This window comes from Olea europaea, chromosome 19 (assembly GCF_002742605.1).
Source record: "Olea europaea var. sylvestris chromosome 19, O_europaea_v1, whole genome shotgun sequence".
Taxonomy (NCBI): Eukaryota; Viridiplantae; Streptophyta; class Magnoliopsida; order Lamiales; family Oleaceae; genus Olea; species Olea europaea.
Genome location: NC_036255.1, coordinates 7494437 through 7515902, shown reverse-complemented (window position 1 = coordinate 7515902; position 21466 = coordinate 7494437). Strand labels below are relative to the sequence as shown.

Genomic DNA, 21466 nt, shown 5'->3' with positions numbered 1-21466 from the left:
ACGCCGGAAAGTTCAAGATTTCAGAGAGAATCAGATTGCAAATGTTCAAAAGTCCTGAAAAATGGAATTTTCTCACCTTTTATAGAGGTCCAGGACGAACCCCAGCCGTCAGATCAAAGCTCAGTCAATCTGAACCCTCCATTGTAGATCAAATCCGAGGCGTTGAATTCAAATGATTTTTCAAACCTACGCCTCAGATTCAAGCGTGTCTCCCACGCACCCCATCCAACGCGTCTGCTTCTAGAACCTCCAGCTTTCCTCATAATTGTGTTTTTAATTCAACAACAGCAGGCGCCATGGAAGTCGTAACAGGTCAGCCACTTTTCCTTGAAAACAAGCACAAAACATCAAATCATTGGCACAGCTATCGACGTACAATCATTACCATTGAGCCTCGGCTTCCTCTTCAACGTTCAGCCAACAAGCCTCGCAGGTTCAGTTTTCCAACCACCTTGGCTTCCTCTTCAACATTCAGCCATCAAGCCTCGCAGGTTCGGTTTCCCAACCACCTCGGCTTCAACTTCAACATTCAGCCATCGAGCCTCGCAGGTTCAATTTCCCAACCACCTCGGCTTCAACTTTCACATTCAGCCATCGAGCCTCGCAGGTTCGATTTCCCAACCACCTCGGCTTCCTCTTCAACAAAGCCTCGGTCTCTACATCATTCACCTACAGCAGTACATCTCTAACTCCAACCATGATATAAATATCTATACAGGACTTGGGGAACTATTATTTGGGGTTCAAAAATTCTTTCAATTTTTACTTCATTAAAGTTCACGCATTACATAAATGTCCACACTTGGATTTGGTGGACTATTGTTGCGTGTTGTCATACTTGGCCAACCTACCTGGGCCATGGCCCACTCAAGCTGAACCACGTGGCACTCAGTCGAGGTGTCATATATTTTCGAGGTGGGCTATGGCCAAAGTCCACTAGCCGAGGCGCCCTTTTACCGAGGCCTGTGAATGTAACCGAGGTCCACATGCTGAGGCCTACGAGCCGAAGCCATGATGCTGAAGCTGGTTGAAGTTAGCTGAAGCCCTCAAGTGGAAGTATTGTATGAAATGGCCGAAGCCCCGAAACTAATGCAGGAGCCACCAAACCACAAGGGAGCATCCTCCATGGTCACTTCTCCCAAGAGATCGTCTGCACAAAAATCTTATTCGAATGATTGATGGAACGTTTGTCATAAGCATAAAGGTCAAGTCTTGTCACTAGTATGGAGGCTTTGCACAAGCAATAAATGTGCAGCAAGCTAGCAAGTCAAGCCCCATGCCTAGGATAAGATGTTTGAATCAAAGAGATGAGGCCACGTGCCACCTCATCCAAGGGCTCCCATTTCACATGTATCACTATAAATACTCCCCTTGTGTAACATCAAAAGGCTAATGCAAGAATCAATACAAAGAACTACACTTTACTCAACTCTCTCTCATTTACTTGCAATACACAAATCGGGTTTATGCACATTTACACATTTACGAATACCGGTTGATAATTATCGTACAATCGGATCACGAACAATCCATCGGATTTCGAACGTCACTGTCCCGCATCGTTGGGCTACTCCTACGCCTTTTGAACCGCTCGTTTTAGACCGTCCACGTGTCTTAGCTATTGGACATTCGCCCACGTGTGCACGGATGGGACCGGAATCTGTTGGCAACACTTTTTGGGGTCAACAGGTTCTTCTACAAGAATTGAGCCACACTTAGCGCATATGGTATTTTCGGTGGTTTCTGATTCTTAATTCTGAGCACGATTTTTTGGATGTAAAATTCATTAATCTTTGTTCTTAATAGCGAAGTTTGTTTTATATATTTGGTTTATAAGTACCCTTAATTCTTCTTCTTTTCCTTGTCTTTATTATTTGGGTTTACGAATTTATTCAGCTGGAGAATTTTTTGACAGTCATCTCACTAAGCATTTTTTTTTATTTTGAAATTGAAGAATTAATTATTTTAGTTGATCATTTCTTTTTTATTTTTTAAATTTAAGTGAAACAATAAAAATTATAATGATAATCATCATTAATAACAAATTCTACACCCACAGTTTTTTCATGATTGATATTTCGAATTTTAGTTCTGATTATTTTGTTTCAAGTCAATGGAGGACTTCAATTAATTAGATGTTATATTAAAGAGGAATTAATAAAAATTAGTTGAAGTAGTTGAAGTTATGCTGGTTAGTGTTAAAATTTCTCAACTATATGCTAATTTGTCTTGGTCTCCACATGGAATGTGCTAAATTACCTTGAATGATGTTCTTTCTAAGGAGTAAATATATTTCTAGATTATTATCAAGATTCAATCAATTGCTTCAAGTTTTACAATTCAAGATTGAGAAGTTGTTTATGAAATGATTGTATAAAATAATTGAATGGTGATGAATTAATGCTATGACCTCATTATCTCTTCTGCGAGTGCCTGAAGTTTCAAAATTTTCCAAAAGTTCATTAGGTCCATCCAACATAAGTGTTCCCTCTTACAGTGGCAAAGGCAATGTTCAAAGCCTCCCTACTCCATTTTCTGCAGTCAATAGTTGTAGGCCGCTGGGTCCCACGGGCCAATTGCATGCAGGCAACCTTCCAATTGAATATTAACTGGCAAAGACAAGCGTTCAAAAATGTTGGAAAATGTAGAAAAATGAACTAAAATGGGGCTCAAACGCAAGCATATGTGTGGTCCGGAGAAGAAAGCATGTCACAGGAATATATTACTGTAGCAAAATCGGATAAGTTGAATACAGTGTGAAAAGCTATGTGACATAAATGAATAGTAGAATCAAAACCCCTCTTTTAAAAGGTAGTAGAAACATGTCAAATTTAGACCTTATAGAATGAATGCTCACTATATTCGAGTAGAAATATATTTGACAAATAAGCCAACTTGACTCCTCATCACGTCAAAGTGAGAAAGTAGCTCTGTTAATTTCTTTGTCCACGTACAAACTCAAAAATAATAGAAAATTATACACATTTAATTTAATCCAGTCCTATCTAACAAGTTGGATAGTAATTTTATCATCTAATCTGTTCTATATTATGTCGCACTTGTATGTGCAATCAAACCAACGACAAAGTTAGACATTCTTCATTGAAGCATGAATTTCGTGTCACTTAGCTTCGAGACAATGTAAGCACGAATATACAAAATTTCTAAGCTCATACCAATAAGATCTTTAGTTGTGGTTAGATAATTTTTTATTGTTGCCTTTGAGGAACACCTTTATAATGTTGTGCCAAGATTTGGTTGAATTCATGATGTTGGCTGTGCCTCTAGTGGTGACTAGAGAACATAATGGATTTTCATCTTTGTAAGATGATGTTTTATTGTTGTTACCAAGCGTGCTCTTGATGTAGTCTTTTAGTCAATGCTAGGGAAGAAAACATTGGATTCCCATTATTATTCTAGTGGAGATTTTTCGTAGTAGAACCCCGTAGATATAAGCATATTGTCCAACTAAGTTAAATGTAGTGTCATCAATTTCACACACGCCAAATTTAAACCATTATTACTTGTCAATTTAAGCCAACAATCGAATGCAATATCTATGTAAGTGATTCAAACCAGGGGATATTGAGGCATTTGACATTGAAGTGAAGAAATCGTCAGTATCCGTATAGATGAGCTTAGCAAAAAAAGAAGCAATAATTTGGTAAAAGTTGCATACCCATTTATTGGAAGAAAATGAAATTTGAGATTTCAGAGAAGTTGGGAAGCCAAAAGTGAAATAAAAAATAAAAGAATAAAAATTTAAAAACTTATGTGGACATGAACCATGTACTTCCGTCCATGGTTGCCTCAGCAGACCCGTCTTTTAACTCCACAATGCATCAGTTATTTCCATTGAAGCATGAATTTCACGACACTGGCTTAGAGAGAATGCAAGCAAGAATACACAAAATTTCTAAGCTGATACCCATAAGATCTTTAGTTAAATCTTGTCTCTTTCTCAGATAGATGAGGCAAATATACAGAGCTGCATATTAACTACTACTGCAATGCACATTTAGAAAGGGGCAGGAAATATTGAATAAGGTGCAGCATGCTCTTTCCTGCAAGTTTGCCGTGACCCAAGGATACTCAGACCTTGTTATACACATACAAACAGATGCTTATCGCACCAAGATTCAAGGGTCGGCTGCTCCACTAACGGCAAAACACATCAAACTTCTTTGGGGTCAGTGTCATTTTGTAAATCCACACTACTCAATTCTGCAACAGGATTGTTGCAGGGAAGTAGACATGGAGTAGCAGATGCCTTATCTTTCGCATCAGATGCTCCATTTGCCCAATTCGTGATCCCATGAAGAGGCAACTGCCCTGAGGAGACGCTGCTGCATCCACACTCTGTTTCTGGTGCATGACCCTTGCCCTCAGTTTCAGCAGATGCCCAATTCGGTTTGTAATCGGTCTCTGGTAAAGTCAAGGATGCTACTTTATGGCCTGCGCATTCAGGCAATGAAGTAAGGTCCACTGCAGGCGACTTGGGAACTTCAGATTCACTGGCTTTACCAGTTCCATCTTTTCCCCCACCTACAACATAGACTTTCCACACAGATTAGCAGATGGGCACAACGTGCAATATGATGGGGCAGTCTATCATGACATGTTTGATAGGGGGGAATATAAATAGCACTAAACACTATAAAGGAGAACAAAGATTAAAAAATAAATAAAAATTCATTGTACTGTCGAGTCCAATGCTGCGACCCAAATATGAACTAAATAAACGCAGTAACTAAGATGAAATAAAGACCTGGATGAGAAGCCGAGTCGGGGGCCACACTGGCACTTGAAGGAGTACTTGAAATTCCAGTTCCTCTTTTCATCTTCGACTGTGTTGCACGATGATGATATAAAATTTATTAGCTTCTGACAAGAAAAATGGAGCTCAAAATGCTTGGAACTAAAGCAAAGAATAATCATGAAAATCATTTGGTTGAGCTAGCATACTAAGGGATAACGAGAGTTCAATCACTTGAAAGAAGCCAACAAAAGTTAAAATAATCGAGTGAGTCAGAAAAAAATCTTCTTGTCGAACTGACATTCATCACACACATTTTCATTTTGAAGCATTACAATCGTACTCAACGATTATGTTTCAGCATTTTCTGTGGAACTGAGATATTATGGATCATGCGTGGTTCAACGATGCCTTACTTATTACAGATAGAAGCTTCAGCATATTAGCCCAACAATCATATGGAGGTTACATGACATACCTTTAAATTCTCTTCACAGTACTTTATAACAAGCGAGACACTTGTGCAATGGCCGTGCAAAAGTGTGTAAGCCCATAAGAGAAGTTTCCGTGAAGTATTCATATCAAGTAAGTCGACACCATCTATCCCTGGTTGGATATACGTTTCAGTTGCCAGCTGAGATGGCACCATATAAAGGTTTATTCCCGATGGGAGCAATGCACATGAGGTGTCCTTGTAAAAATTGTAAGAAGACCTAAGTAATGAAAAAGCAGTTTCCAAATCTTCATCTGAAACTTTCTTGACTATTACATTCTTAATCCTAGACAATGAAGGATTCCATTTGGATTCAAGCATCTTAAGATGAGTCAGGTCCTCAAATGCGGAATTCCATAATTCTTCTGATTGCAGATCAACACAAAGCAGCTGCTCATTTTCGAATCCACCACCTAATAAATTTTGAACTTGGATATCACTAGACAGCCTCAAATGCAAAGGTGTAAGTAGAGCCATGCTAATGACAAGAGACCGACACCAGGCAGCAGAAACATGCCGATACACTATAGTACAGTTACTATTGGACAATTTTGGGTTCTTCAATCGCTTTCGTATCTTCTCATTTATTCCTTCAAGCATTTCTACCTTGATATTTCTCTCTAGCCACTGGATGTATTGATAAAGATATCTGTAATAAAGAAATAAAGTACATTGCTTTGTATGCCTTAAGTTAAAGGGGAAACTGAACCATTGTTCCCTAACCTATTACCGGAGTAGAAGTTGATCCCAAACTTTTAAAACGAGCAAGTTGATAGTCAACCTTTCATTATACTCCCTCAACTAGTCCTAGAAACTGTCCAAGTCATCATCCAGCCGTCATGTGGCCCTCATGCAAACATCACTCCGTTTCTTTGGTTTTCAGTCCAGGTTCAGAAACAAGATATAACTTCATAAAGTTGGAGACATGATGATTTGACAGAGGTTTAGGCAGTTTCCACCACTAGGGAATCATTCTTCAAGTATAATGATGGTCGATGAGCAATTTGCTGATTTTTAATTGGAACCAACTTTGCTATTCAGGTAATAGGTTCGAGACCAATAGTGTAATTTTCTCTGAGATAAAACAATCAACATATGATATATGGCAGCATTTCAGTTACCAAGAAATCATTTCAGGACTTACCCACACAAGTTGCTTTCAGTTAATTCTGGACTCAAGAGCTCAGGCAAGCCGCAAATCTCTGGCCACATGTTGATCTGCTCCAACAGTAGAGAGAATAATTTCTCCAGAAGATGCTCAACATCATTAGCATTATCCAAATCAATCCCATATTGACGTACTGAGAAAATTAAGGCCCTGATGTACCTCCCGAGAGCCACTGGAACAAGATCTTCAAGGCACAAGGAGAACTGTATTCACAATGGATTAGGTATAAAACAAATGTGCGGGAAATAAAAACTAGAACCAACATTTCCGGTTATATGATAGATCTAACTTTGTTGTGTATCAGTTACCAGTTCGGATTTTTGTGAGATAAAATTAATAGACAAATTACATGAGAGAGCATTTTTGGGGCTTTCTCTAGTTTGTAATCTTAAATAAAAGGGGAAATGGACCAAAAAAGGATATAAAGGGAGAGGTGTAAAGTAGTTTAAACTAAGTGTTTTAAATATGCAGTTAAAAATTGACACAAGGGAAGATACCAAACAACAGAACTCCTTTTTTACTTCATTTATATTTCTCTTTCCTATTGCTTTTCCTTGTCACCATGTAAAGAGAGTTTTTTCATTTCCTACCCTTCAAGTTAAAGGAATGATGATAAGTTATAAATTATAAACGTAATCACAGAAAATTGAGGGCAAAAGCGATTTAATTTTTTTTCCTTTAGCTCAAAGTTTAACAGAAACCAATGAAATTTCTTCTGAAATTGTTTGAAGCAAAAATAGAAACAACTTGGTGTTATTCTTCTATCTATCAACCAATTAGAAATAAAAATGCTATTACATATATATATTGAATGAAATTCATATTTAAATGCTCGCAACCAGGTGAATACTGAAATAAATGCAAATATTTAAGCAAAAATCAAAAGCATTAACGTTTTAATACCCTTTTATCTGCTCGCAGAGAGATATAAGCCCGATCAAGAGTAGAGATTTCTCCTGTTTCCTCCAACAATTTCAAATAGAATAAGATGTACTTCCGAATACAAGTTATATATTTTCGAGAACTTTCTGCTAGGTTAACTTCCAGTGTTCTCCTGTTCCCAGAGGGACCTAGTGTTTTGCGTCTGTAATACAAAGGAGGAGGAGAAAGAGTGAATAGTTGCTATAGTTTAAGAGAAATCCAACAAAAATTTCAAAATTAGAATTGACAGGCCCTCGAGAGAGAAATAATGATCTTTCCTTATAATAAACCCCAACTATATTTGATTACACTTAACTTTTTCACCATGATAATATTTTCATACTGCATGTCTCCAGCTGTTCGATTACTACAAAATTCAACCACCTATTTTGAAGTTCTAATTTATAATCACAAATGTTTGAACTTAAAGAACACAGCAAAAAGATAAAGAGTAAGAAAATGGGTAAATACTTCATGTTAGTATAGATATTAAATAGAAAACACATGTTATACCTGCCTCTCTTCACCATACTGTCAATCTCCCACATGTTTATAGTAAATGAAGAACGCGACGACTTAAAGCAGAATGAAAGTTCCTCTTTTGCCTTGTCTAGATCCCCTGTTCTACCTCTCCTGTACAGCCCCTGGGCAAGCATATATCTGGCTTTATGGAAATGCTTTAGTTCCCCTTCCACACAAGTTTCCAGTGCAGAAAGGCAATCACTGTAGAGCAGCTGCCATGCAGCTTCAAATTTATGGAAGTCTGCAGTCTCAGAATTATTATCCTCATCGATCATTGATGATTCTGAAGTTTCATGGCCAAGACTACTCCAAATATTCATTACATTTTCCTTTGTTGAATGGGCGAAGGAATATGCTGTGACGACCTAGAACACATAAGAATTAATTAAAAAAACCCACAATCTCTAAGCAATCATCAATATATTTGAGTTTTTAGATGATCGATCAATTAAAGTAAAATCAGTAACTACAGAGTGCATGTCTTCTATTTGTTTATTCGGTTCGTTTCGGTGTAGTTTTATGGAAATAGTAGTGATTGCCATAATTTGAGTTAATTGTATAGTCGTATTACCACATTTGATGGAACAAATTATCACCATTATTGTTGGAGTTGATTATAGACAGTTAATTGCAGGAGTAATTATAAGAACTATTTAGATGAGTTGGTTAACATGGTGCCGGAGCGAGTTGTGGCGCACACTATGACTAACAACTTCAATTTGTATGTCTTGGGTAGACAAAATGTCAAAGTGAAGAATAAGATCATCTATTGCAAAATTGTGTACTCCAAACTCAAAAACTCTTCCTCCTAACTCAATTTTACAAGTTCCTAATCATTCCAAAAATCAATTATTATTGTTTTTTATCTTGATATCAAGATTGCTCATGGAAAAGCTGTGAGATCTTGTACACAACATCCTATTTCCAAATTTACTCCTTCGGAGCTTTACTACTAACGAATCTTCTTGAAACTCGATTCTAAGCACTATATAGAAAGTTCTAACTATTCTAAGTTGGAAAGAAGTCGATTCTCAAGAGAGAGAAAAATATTTAGAAAGAATGGTTTTTGGGAACTTGTTGATCTTCCACTAGTGAAGAAATCGGTCAAGTGTAAGTGAGCGTATACATTGAAACGTAAGGTAGATGGATGGTTGATGGATACAAGGCAAGACTTGTGGTAAGGAGGATCACGGAGACTTTTGGAGTTGCCTATCAAAAGACATTTGCACTTGTACACAAGATGAACTCAACTCATAATATTACCTATTGCAGCAAATCTAGACTAGTGACTTGAGTAACTTGGTGTTCAAATTCCTTTCTTACATTGCAATTTAGAGGAAGAAGTGTACACAAGGTTGCCACCTAGTTTTGAAGATAAGTCCGGAAGATGGAAAGTTTGTAATGGAGATAGATAGAATTTAGATATGATTTTAAGTATAGTTTAATTCAAATCTACTTTGTTTAGATTAGATTACTTTTAATATACTGATAAAGTTCTAGTTTATTAAAAGTTCTCTTGATTTTAGCTTATATGAATAAATCTATTTCTCTTTCTCCAATTTCTTCTCTTCTTTGGTCTCATTTTTCTTCTTATATTGACACACACTAACCACAAGCATGATTCAAAGGAGCTTCCAAAGCAATAGTCGGTTCAAGTATGCTCAAACCAAGGTAATCATAATTTATGAGTCACACACTCTAAAAGTGGGAAGAAAATTAGTATCTTGATTGCTTACATGGAAGACATCATCTTTATTGGTAATGATACTAACGAGACAGGAAAACATTAAAAAAATCAATATGAAGGATTTAAGAACCTGAGATATTTTTGAGGTATTAAAGTTGAAAGATCTAGAAAAGAAATATTTATATCACGAACAAAGTGTCTTAAGCCTCAAAAGAAATTGGGAAATAATCCAATTGATCCAAAATAGATTCCAAAGCTACGGTTGAGAGTGCTATAGCTAATAAAGGTTGATACCGGTAATTGGTTTGTAAGTTCATATACTTGTCACACCTTAGACTTAGATATTGCATTCGTTATAGTGTGGTAAGTCGATATATGCACTCCATTTGTGAAATTCAAATGGAAACACTTTCGAAAATGCTAGGGTACTTGAAAATGGTCTCCATTTTTCAGAAAATAATAACATTTAAGTCAAAGCATATACATATTGGGCCGGTAGAGTAACTTACATTTGGATATTATACATGTATTGGGTAAAATTTAGGTACTTGTAGGAGTAAAAAACAATCTATACTGGCTAGATCAAGTGTTGAAGCCGAGTTCAATCAATGACTTTAAGAATATGTCTATCATTATAGATGAAGATTTGTTGCTCAAATAGAAACAACGAAGCTCTGTCATGACAATAATGTTGCTATCAACAACTTTGAGGGGTCACTCAGTGATCAGGCCTTGAGGGTAAAATTTAGGTACTTGTAGGAGTAAAAAACAATCTATACTGGCTAGATCAAGTGTTGAAGCCGAGTTCAATCAATGACTTGAAGAATATGTCTATCATTATAGATGAAGATTTGTTGCTCAAATAGAAACAACGAAGCTCTGTCATGACAATAATGTTGCTATCAACAACTTTGAGGGGTCACTCAGTGATCAGGCCTTGGGTTTGCTCCCAATGATCACCAGTTCAAGTCCTTTCAGGGCCATTAAAATGAGTACACAATTGTAAACTTCAAAATTTCGTGAGATTAGTCGAGGTGCGCGAAAGTTAGCCCGAACACCCCCAGTCATTAAAAAAAATGTTGCTATCAACATCGTTAACAATCTTGTTCAACGTTAAAAGACAAAACATGTTGAAATTGATGGACATTTTATCAAGATGAAGATTGACATCGGTCATAGTCGATAACAATTGGCACATGTTCTTACCAAAGGGTTTTTCTTGATTTATGTTTCTTCTATAACAAGATGGGAATGATTCATATCTTCAAACTAGCTTGAAAGGAGCGTGAAAAATACGTGTAGTTATCATAATATTAGGAGATAATTAAATAGCTGATTACCATAATTGTAGGAGTTGATTGTATGAGGTTATTATAGGATATTAATTAAAAGAGCTAATTAGGTTTCTTTAATATCTAGTGTAAACTTTTGATGTTTTTTATGTATGGAATAAAATTATATTTTTTGGAGTCTCTTTGTCTTTGCGAACGTCCACTTAAGCTAGTATAATAACATATTAGCGCGTGCAAGGTTGGTACTATAGGGTGCATGCACGTATAGACATGATAAATCACTTCACCTAAAGAAAATAAATAAATAAATATAGTAATCGAACAGCATGCTATCAAAACCTTTAAAGCCTCTTCATTTTGTTTCCCACATGTGCAGAGTAACTTCATTCTAGAAGCATGCATTCTGTAGAATGGATCTACAGCTGATTGATTCAAAGCAATCGCCTTAGCGTAATATGAGAATGATACGTCATGGGAGTACCCAAGTTTCTCAGAGAGTTTTCCAATATAAAAAGCATGAGACCATTCTCCCCTGAGAATAGAAATTGTATATTGGTAGGGTCCCGTATTACTCTTACATTACATAAGAAATTATTCAAGAATACCAAGTGAGGAAAGGAAAGATACTTGTGTTTAAAGGCTCTCTTGAAATGCCTCATTGAGTTCTGGCAATATATCTTCCATGTTGCATCTTTCGAGGGTACAGAGAATCTTTGATCGTAAAATGGCACCACATTCTGAATTCCATCATAGTACACTAGTGCCAATAATTCGTGAATCTCACCCTGAAACCAGTGGTGACGGTGTGACAGTAGAAGTTTGAAAATATATATATATATATATGCAACAACATGATTACTACTTACAAGCCTCTAGGCTAACAATTAACTCAGTTTATAAGCAACATCAATGAAACTTGTGTGCTGATTCTAACACAAGACCAGCACAACATGGAGACGGCTTGATTTCTAATTATGGTATCAGGTTATTACAACTTATGGGAAAACAGGCCAGATAAATCATTCATTGAGCAGCTACAAATGATGATAATATGGAAGTAACATTATATGAAATGTTCCAAAGGAGAGCCATGAATCCAGTCATTATTTTGCTAGCACAATTGCAAAAAGGACCATGCACTGTTAGAACAAAAACATCAACAATTTCTTTTGATGAGAATTACTATGAGATGCATGAAACCTGTTGGGATACAGACATAGCCAAAGCCAAAGTCATGAATAAGCATCGTTTACTCCTCCTTCGACTTGCTTCAACTCTCTGAGCTAACGTAGCATCCTTCCTCCATCCCAAAACATTTATTTGCTTACTGCCGTCGTTTAGCAGCAAGTCAACCTCCTGCATTCCCAAAAAATAATAAAATTATAATTCATGAGATGCTTCTCCCTCGTTTTTTCTACTAAATTCACAGATATCAATGACATATAACACAAAAACACACCTCATCATAGATATTTGCAAGCCTCTGCCAACTTTCTAAACGAGAAGGATTGTACAATAGATCATATTTGAAGAGATTTGCATTTTGCTCTACAAATTCTTCCCCTTCTTTAGTCAGAACAAAGCCAGCCCATTTATCAGTTGCACTCATTTCCTCAGACTGTGCGAGAAGATAGAACAAGTTGCTATAGACTTCCAGATAAGGTTCAGATCTGCAATTAATAATGCAGTACATGCTTTTAAAAGTTCCACAGCAACAAACAGCCCACTCGAGAACAAGAAGTGACTGTAGTAACTTGGTCATATTGTACCTCTCTATTGAAGATGCTTTCTTAATGGAATCCAGAAAGCCCTGAGCCTCCACCAGCAGCTTGTCTTCACTCAAGTCAGGATCATCTAAGAACTTATCAATTGCATTTCCAGACAAAATATTGTCAGGTGGTTGTGGAAAATGTTTGCGTATGGCTCTCAGTACTCTCCGAAGTTTAACTAGCCCAGTTTTCTGAAAGACAAACAGATTCAAGTATGTGCATCGCCTACTATATATCCTGAACACTCATATATAAGGAATCCTACGAATGAAATGTGCGTGAGAAGCGATGTTGACAGGGGGAGAAAAGAAATATACTTACAGATGAAGCTTTCGCATAGGGAAGTATATATTGAAAAACATCAGCACACTGTTCCTTGGTCTGATAATCTCCACGGCTTGTATTTTTGTGCATGGCCAAATCTTCTTCATAAGACGAATCTGACCGAAGGTTTAAACCATACAAACAGTAAAAGCATTGATTCAAGGCAGTATCTATACCCAGCTCAAGTTCCTCATCTTCATTTTCCATTGAATCATCTCCTGATTCAACAATTTGTTTGTTCTGTATTTCTCTTTCTTGGAACAGGACACCAAGCCCATCGCCAGCATTATTGTCAGTTTCTGCTTTCATTTTCCCGTTATCTACAGCTGTATGACAGTAAAGGCCTTCTGAACTCAACCTTCCAACATCCTTTCCAGAATCGCTAGCTTCAGCTTTATCATCAGTTTGCACTTCCGCAGTATTGAAATGTGATCTATTTTGAGATCCATTGATGTGAATACCATCCGAAAGCAGTTCAGATTTTTTGAGCTGATTTTCAGGTGAACAATGCTCAGCAGAATTTGTTTCGTGTTCCTTACTCAAAGTTTGGAAGTTAGATTTAAGCTTCATATCCAAGGCTAGAAGATGCTTTATTGCAAATTTTAAGAATGTCCCTTCTTCTTCACCAATCCCATGCGCACAACAGATGCCAAACTCAGCAAGCATGTCATGGATTGCTCCAATCAACTCTGTCTGAAAGTGTTTGGGAAATGTAGTGTGAAAAGTTAGTAGGAAATTAGAAAGCACAACATATGACTGAATAAAACTAAAAATTTAAATCCTCAGAAGTAGGGGGAAAGTTCTCACTTGAGTTTTGATTGGAACGCTGAAATCTAAGTGTTGAAGTTTACAGAAAGCTATAGCAGCATCCACAAAGGAGCATATTTCAGTTTGCTCAATTGAATGTGGAAATCCAGGACCAGAGCCAGAGGTCATCTTAGAGAAGTATGTACCAGCAATACTGCACATAAGAGCCAGCAGCAAAGACTGAATATCACCCACAATTGTCATAGGAATGCAATTCTGCATGGAATAGAACACATGACTATTATTGCATCCAACTCTAGGTAAAACAAAGACAATGAAGATGCACAACAAGAAGTTTACACTGACAAGTCTTAAATAGAAAACAAAACAACCATCAGCATAAATACCATAGCGACAAGCGTCTTAAAGAGTCTTGTGGAAAAGTTGCAGAGAATATTAGGTACTGTTACTAAGCAGTGACAAATAGTTAGTACCATAAATTTTAGAAGTTTAATAATGAACAAAATATAAAGAGCAGGATACTGAGGATATCAGCAGCATTGCCCAGACATTTCAAAATCCTCGTGCTTTGTGAAGAAAGATACTACTTCTATGAATAGTTCAAAGCAAATTATCAGTTACAACTATTTCTGTGGTCATTTCTTTCTCCCCACTTTTTAGTTTGATTTCTATGGTTGCATGTTTAGTTTGAAGCCACAGTTAAGTAGCGTGAGTTCTTTAAAAGGAGCAGCTGTCACAGTATTTGCCCAGACAAAGTTAGTGGCCATTAAAACTTGAAAACGGTTTCACTTACCGAATTTTCAATAGGACTGATGGTGCTCTTGATCCGCGATGCAGATTGAGATATTGCCTTCACCTCTTCAGCAACCAAATGATTCCAGTGCTTGCAGAGGCTTTCTGTTGATTCAGTTGAGGATGCATTTGAAACTGGTGTTTCATTGGGAGTAATGCCTTCCACACCAGCTCCAGCTACAAGTATCTGTAGCGTCCTTCTATGACAATCTAAATAGATAGAAACATTCATTGATTCCTCCTGTTCACATGCTTTGATCAATGCATCTAATGCAGATAGCTCAACTGACTTAAATCCTTTACATTCTTGATTAAAGGCATATAATACATCGACATGGACATCATTTGCAGATAATAGAAGAGGAGTAAGCAAATTAACACATTCTGTATACATATGTTTCTCAAGCATCTCAGTTACAGTCGTCTTCAACAAGTAATCTGCCTCTATTAAATTCATCTCATGGAGAACCCTATCAGTGGTTAGCCTTTTAATAGCCTTGCAGTGTGGCAAGCAAATAGAACCAAGAGAGTTGTTCATTTTTTTCTTGTCCGCTAGAAGGGACAATGCAAATGAAAGATGTCGTCGAGCTTTTTCTTTCTCGCCATCTAATAAAAACAAGTGTGCTCTTAACCAAGAATAACGTACCCAGAAGGGATAGTTGTTCCTCAAAGAAGATGTACTGTCAATTGCTAATCGATGGTTCCGTTCAGAATTCTCTTCCAAAAAGCAATTTTCATTCCCTTGCATTCCCATAATATGAAACGGATATTCAAGACTTACAAATTCAAGAATTTTACAAAGATGATAGGATGCCTCCGACATGAATTCAGACATTGCAGATGAGTCCAAAGAACGTATCCCAAAGTCATAATATAGCTCACTAAGAAAAAGACAGCATTCAGGAGTTCTATCCAGTCCACAGTGCCTAGTCAACTTCTCCAAGTCCAAGATTTTAGAATTGGAAACCTGATATGAAATGCCTATATTTGTAATTTCCTCTAAAAGCAAGTGACTCATATGGTAAGCACCAAAGTTTTCTGAAGTTCTCTCAATAAATCTAATGACATCAGTACACTGTTTATCCAGCGAACTGGAAACACCTTCAGCACAGTTAACAGAAAAGGGATGGTCATCATGGTTGAATTCTTTAGGTCCAGCACTGCCCACCAAATAAGGTTCTAGAAATTGCTTAACCACTTTAACTAAATCCTTATTGGAAGCAAAATCTGATACTTCTTTACCTGGTTTACGACTTCTAAGTCGACTGCTTCGTCTCTCCAGAGGTTGTTCTTCAAATATGGCCCCTTCCTTATATATAGTACTGTCATTTCCAGAGTTACAATTACTGACAGCAATGCTTGTACCAGCTGTCATGCATATAGGTTCTTTCCTTTCCACAGAACTCCTCACATTTCCTAAAGAAAGATTCAACTGTATACTTATTCTAACATGCCCAGATCTGTACCCCCCAGTCCTTGGTTCAGAACCAGTTGCCACTGATGGACATAAGATTTCCTGTAGTTCGCTGGCAAGAGCTGTCCAGGAGGCTTCTGGAAGTTGAAGTTCTATGCTTTCCTTCAATCTTTTAGATTCCATTGCCTTGTCTATACCCTCATTTGGTGCTTTTCTCTTCTCACCAAATTTTAGAAGAACATGTTCTGGTTCGAGCTTATCTATACCTTTTGGAGCAAATGGGATTGGTTCAGGCTCCTCAATGGTATTTTTGACATGCAAAGCACGATGGTGAGATGGCCACTGCCGTAAAATTAAGTTTGCAACAGAAAGACACGCCATCTCATCACCAATAGCAATGAGAACTTCCATTAGTTTCTCCATGCAATTCCCTGTGGTTTGATCAAAAACCAATAAAATGGACTTCAGTAATCCTTTAAGATGATAATCATTAGTAAAAATATAAATATAAAGATAGTACGACAAAATTAATGGTTTAACAAGCAGAAAATAAATATGATAAGCCCCCATTTGAGTCCCATTCTTTAAAACTCATTTTCAACCAGACTTTCTCACAACAAAATAATTTTGCACGTAAATCCAAAAACTTTTTAAGTGTATTGTCGAAAAATTGGGCTGAAACAGGGGCTAGGTAAAGTTATATGCTTACAGTTGTTCGGACTGCAAACCAGCCCTTGTTCGAATGCCCAACGGGAGATGCCTAATGATCCCATGGAGCATGATAGCGTTCCTAACTGGTTCCAGACAACATAATCATTGCTATCAATCTCTACGGCTTGAAGATAGCAGCGTAAAGCACTCTCATGATTGGTAGGGCCTTCTTGAAGAAAGACAGTAGCAAGGTTTTTCAGCCCCAAAAATCTGCAGAAATCTTGTTAAAATTGTAGAAGAAAATGTCTAGCATGTACTTCTGCTAATGCCTAATTAATTCAATTTGTAAATACTCACAAAAGCCAGGTATTTGTCAAATGGGCCTTTGAAGAAATTAAGACTAGCCAACTTGCTTCGGAAACAAGAAATATTTAATTGGATACCAAATATTAATGAGGCAATCCCCAGTGCATTGACATCGCTAATGGCAAGCAACAAAAATGAGCATTTCATTCTTCAATTGGTGAAACAATAATCATTAACTAATATATTCCAAGACAATCCTCTTCTCATGCAAGATAATGTTCACAATTGGGATCCACGCCACAAAAATATCACTCTTGTAAATAGTTTACATAGTCATTATCTCACACTAAAATAGAAAATCGAATATAAAGCAAAAACTTCTATATAATAGCTTTTTTGAGGATGACTAAGCCCAAAATAATTCAAATTTTTCTCAAGTCCATGTTACAACATAAGATGAACTGATTCATTCTGTTCTTCACAAGAATGAAGAAATAAACATTATAAACATTTCAAAACTAACCATGAATAAGTGGGACTCCTTTATTTGAATTTTTTAAGCTAACTGAAAACCTTATTGCTACAGAAGGACTGCTTCTGGACAACAGAATTTCTTTAACGATGTATATCATTGAGCCCAAAGATCAAAATACCATAAATATTATCACAATAATGATAGGCAACTTAAGCAAAATTTTGAGGCAAGAAATATAACATGAATTGCAATGACAAGAAATCAAGAATGCACAGTGTTAAAACACAACCTGAGCTGTAAAAGGTGACCATCTTTAGCACTATTTTCCACCTAGAAACAGAAACGCTGATTAGTAAGAAACTAGAAAAACAAGAATTTTCTTGGGCACTCAAGGAAACTAAAGATTATGTAAAACCTGAGCATTTGATACGAGTGGATCTTTTAACACCGCCTCTAAAAGATTCCTGGCCTTTTCATAGTCCTTAGCTTGTAACTTCAAAAGTCCATCATGATACATTTGTGATAAATGAAATTCCTGAAAAAAAAAAATATTGATAAATTACCAAGATTGCAGGGCAAAATGAGAAAAAAAATGTGATTGTGTAAATCTTAAGATGGATGGCACAACTTCGCACTGTGGGGGCAGAAATTTGCCAAAAGATAATAAAGAATGAATTATAATTTGACACTTTTCAGTAAGCAACGATCAGGTATAGGAATAATAAGCATTTCACATCATGTCTAAGTCTTTTTCTCAGAATTTGATGTGCCAACTGAAATTAGGATGGAGGCATGAGTACTTGGGAAGGGAATTAGGATGGAGTCAGGCGCCTTTCTCTCAATTTGATGTCCAAGTCATTTCACATCATGAGAACTTTTAATAGAAACTTGGGACGGGAATTAAGATGGAGTCAGAAGCTTTGCAAAGATAATTAAGCTGCTCAGGAGTATAAGATGATTGCTAGTTCTGGCTTGATAATCATTGCGAAACTATAGTTTTTAAATTATCTACTAATGATTGCCACAGTAACTGATTAAAACTTCTTAGTTGCAGAGCTGGTATATAAAGTAAAGAAATTTAGATACAGGACAGAAACTTATAATGGCTACCATTGCTTCGTATTACAGCCAAACTTTTATAATAGAGAGTCGAGACAAGATGAGAATGACCAGATGTTATGAGGTTCTAAGTATTCTTTTCTTTCCCCTCTTTTTTTCCCGTTCAGTTCATTATTCATGATCCATGTATCTATTCCTGCACCCATCCATTCCTTGTTCTAGCTGAAGTGGTCTCAGAATTGATTGTCGGCTGTGATTATTTCTGATTGGGTATAACTCAGATGTTCACATCACAAACTTGTATCCAAAAGCATGTCAAAGGGCATAAAAGTATCAAGAAACAGGGAATATGCAAGGAGTGTATGACGGAGCTTTGAAGAAGACATTTTATCAGGCTATAAAATGATTTTACTAAATTATACCTTTTACTCAGCAATAACGTGATTTTATGAGCATTACTACAGCATCTACGGGAAAGCTACTGCAGCAATTAAATAAAATAAAGGAATCATCACAGCAAGCACAACGCCTACACAATTTGCATAGGATTGTACGATCGAGTGATGACTTGCATTAACTATATACTATAGGTGGATGACGTGTATTAGTAAAATTCAAATGACATTTTTCTTATTTAAATGTTTAACTTCCTTGGGCTGCATTATCAAAATTCGAAAATGGATCAAATCAAATTCTCAGCAGACATGGCATTTGCTACAGAGTAGCTCTAAAAAAAAAAAAAATGAAATCGGTAAAATCCATCCATTTAACCCAGTTTAAAATCAAAATATACTAGAATACATAAAACAGATTACGAATTATGCCCGAACATATATAAATGCATAAGCAGAGTGGGAGTAACACAGCTTGCCTGGGCTTCTTTGGTTGGGGCTAGGGGTTGCCATTGGTTTTTTGAGTCTGTATCGTTAATGGCTGAAATTGAGAACTGAAACCCACAAAAATTAAGAAGAAAAGTTAAAATTCCATGATTCCACTTTGAATTCAACAGTTTTTCAGGTAGAAAAAAAGAGATTTTTTTAATACATACCATTCTTTAGAGTCTTCTGATAACAACAGTTGAAATTTTCAACGTACTCGCTGCGAATCGCTGTTAGTTTTTGAGATTAAGGAGAACAGGAATTTTATTTATTAGGGTTTCAGAGTTTGCTGCTACAAATTCGAATTTTTTTCTGATTTGGGATTTTCATTTTCCCCCTTCCATACTGTGTCCCTTTGGCCCCTATTTTTTTAAAATGAAAATGGATGAAGAAGTGTTATTTTGAAAAATGAGTGATTAAAAAAAAGGAAAATTTTTCAATTTACGTATAATATTATTTCATGAAAGATTGTGTGGTTGAAAATAAGAGAGAGAGAAATGAAATATAATGGAATAGAAATTAATGAAATTCAAACGTGGGCTATATTAAAAAAATTTTATCACAGAAGAATTCCGGATACTCACATGGGGAGTGGTCCCATGTGAGTAAAATAATTCAAAAAATTACCCACCCACCCCACACTATATGTATTCTGTAAAGGTTCTGTAAAAAAAAAAAATTATGCACATCTAGCAGCTCTCATTTATATATTTCTTTTTCAATATTTTGGGTTAATAACTATTTTGCCTCAAGTGTTTACTGAATGTCAATTCGAACCCTATAATTATCGATTAGGTGTCGTGAATTATAAGTTTATTAGTGAATGACAATCATACCCTTGTAGCTTTAAAAATTATTATTATTGTATCCATAATTCTTCCTTATAAATACGTGACTTTGATTCTCATTATAAAACATGCAAATTTTTATTACAATTATCTGTTATATGTGCCAAAATTAATTTAGTGATATGTGAATTTCGATGTACATATGCATTATAACGAGATTAATTTACTTCTCCATCAAAATGTGGTAATATTTTTGAAGCATGCTATGCGTACAATGCACTTTACAATTTGGTTTACAATAATTGAATTGGCACAAATTCCTACCATACATTTCAAAAACTGGTTTTTCAATCAATGGTGTGGATTTCTACACCTCACCAATTGTCAACAAAGTTGTGAGACATGATTGTACAATTAGAATAATGTTATATGAAATACATGCAATCTGTGAATTCAAAGGGTTTGATAGACAATTGCATATGTCAACACGAGGGTTTGTGTATGACAATGAATTGTGTCAATTCATGCATAGGGTTTGAGATATTTATTTTTTACTGCTGCACATGTGCATGGGATCAATTCATTAATTCATGTTTGTTTTTAATTTCTCCTCTTCTCTATGCAAAATATATATGTTTATGATGATTATTAAATATTTTTTATGTCTTTATCCTGGATAAATATTTTCAAATATTCATTTAAAATTTTTAAATTAATATATCATGTTATTACTCATGAATAAGCATAAATCTACAAATATAATACTCTACTATAAAACATACTCTTGCATAGTTAATGTTTTTAAATAAAAAGCCCTTGTTTGAGCCCCTTTTTTGAAAAAAAAATAAATATATTTTTAAACAGTATTTTGACATCATTTCAATCACACATTTTTCAATAAAATAATATTACACGAAAATATAAAAAAAATTCTTATTTTTTAACCACGTATTTCACATCATTACACTATTCAAAAATGCATTATTTTGGCAAAAATGGGGTTAAAACAAGGTAATATTATTGGCTCCTGAAGAGTATAAGTTATAATTTACAATATTTCAGAAAAATATTTACATATTACTCTTGAAAAAACAATAGTAAAATACAATGTGCTCTTAAAGTAACACATATTTCAAAAAATATGTGTAATATTAAATTAACATTTATCCATGGAAGAAAGCATATAATTCATGATGTTGACGTTGAATGCGTGGAAGCTTGTCTTCACTCATGTATATCAATCTTTTGTATGAGAAATTTTAGAAGAATTTTCAATAGATATTTGAAAAATGAAAAATTGCAATGCAATGATTGATATACATGCTAATCGCCACTCCATTTGAGGAGACCAATAAACCAAATATACCGGTAGTCAAATAATGCAATTATCAAAAAGCCATTGA

At 35.8% G+C, this 21466-nt stretch overlaps 1 protein-coding gene across 3 annotated transcripts; it reads right to left on the bottom strand.

The window, feature by feature from the left end:
* Positions 1 to 3735: 3735 nt before the first annotated feature.
* Positions 3736 to 19638, bottom strand: LOC111368655. 3 transcript variants are annotated; one of them, XM_022990024.1, is made up of 19 exons: positions 19446 to 19638; positions 19269 to 19343; positions 17754 to 17873; positions 17628 to 17668; positions 16616 to 16827; positions 14494 to 16337; positions 13740 to 13955; positions 12930 to 13625; positions 12609 to 12799; positions 12299 to 12509; positions 12040 to 12195; positions 11467 to 11624; positions 11179 to 11371; positions 7852 to 8225; positions 7321 to 7501; positions 6394 to 6620; positions 5235 to 5898; positions 4769 to 4847; positions 3736 to 4545 (listed from the first exon to the last, which is right to left on the bottom strand). In XM_022990024.1, exons 1-19 carry the CDS (start codon positions 19446 to 19448, stop codon positions 4175 to 4177), a joined length of 6012 nt encoding a protein of 2003 aa, XP_022845792.1. In that variant the 5' UTR covers positions 19449 to 19638; the 3' UTR covers positions 3736 to 4174. The 3 variants fall into 3 exon arrangements, with proteins under 3 accessions (XP_022845792.1, XP_022845793.1, XP_022845794.1); XM_022990025.1 differs by having other exon boundaries at positions 3736 to 4455; XM_022990026.1 differs by having other exon boundaries at positions 12609 to 12700.
* Positions 19639 to 21466: the final 1828 nt, after the last annotated feature.

What these genes read in the sequence shown, in the direction of transcription:
- LOC111368655 (XM_022990024.1), bottom strand. An exon ending in TTGCAAATATCTATGATGAG is followed by an intron (nt 12,196 to 12,298) that starts GTGTGTTTTTGT and finishes TTGGGAATGCAG; the next exon opens with GAGGTTGACTTGCTGCTAAA. An exon ending in AAGAGAGCCTTTAAACACAA is followed by an intron (nt 11,372 to 11,466) that starts GTATCTTTCCTT and finishes TTCTATTCTCAG; the next exon opens with GGGAGAATGGTCTCATGCTT.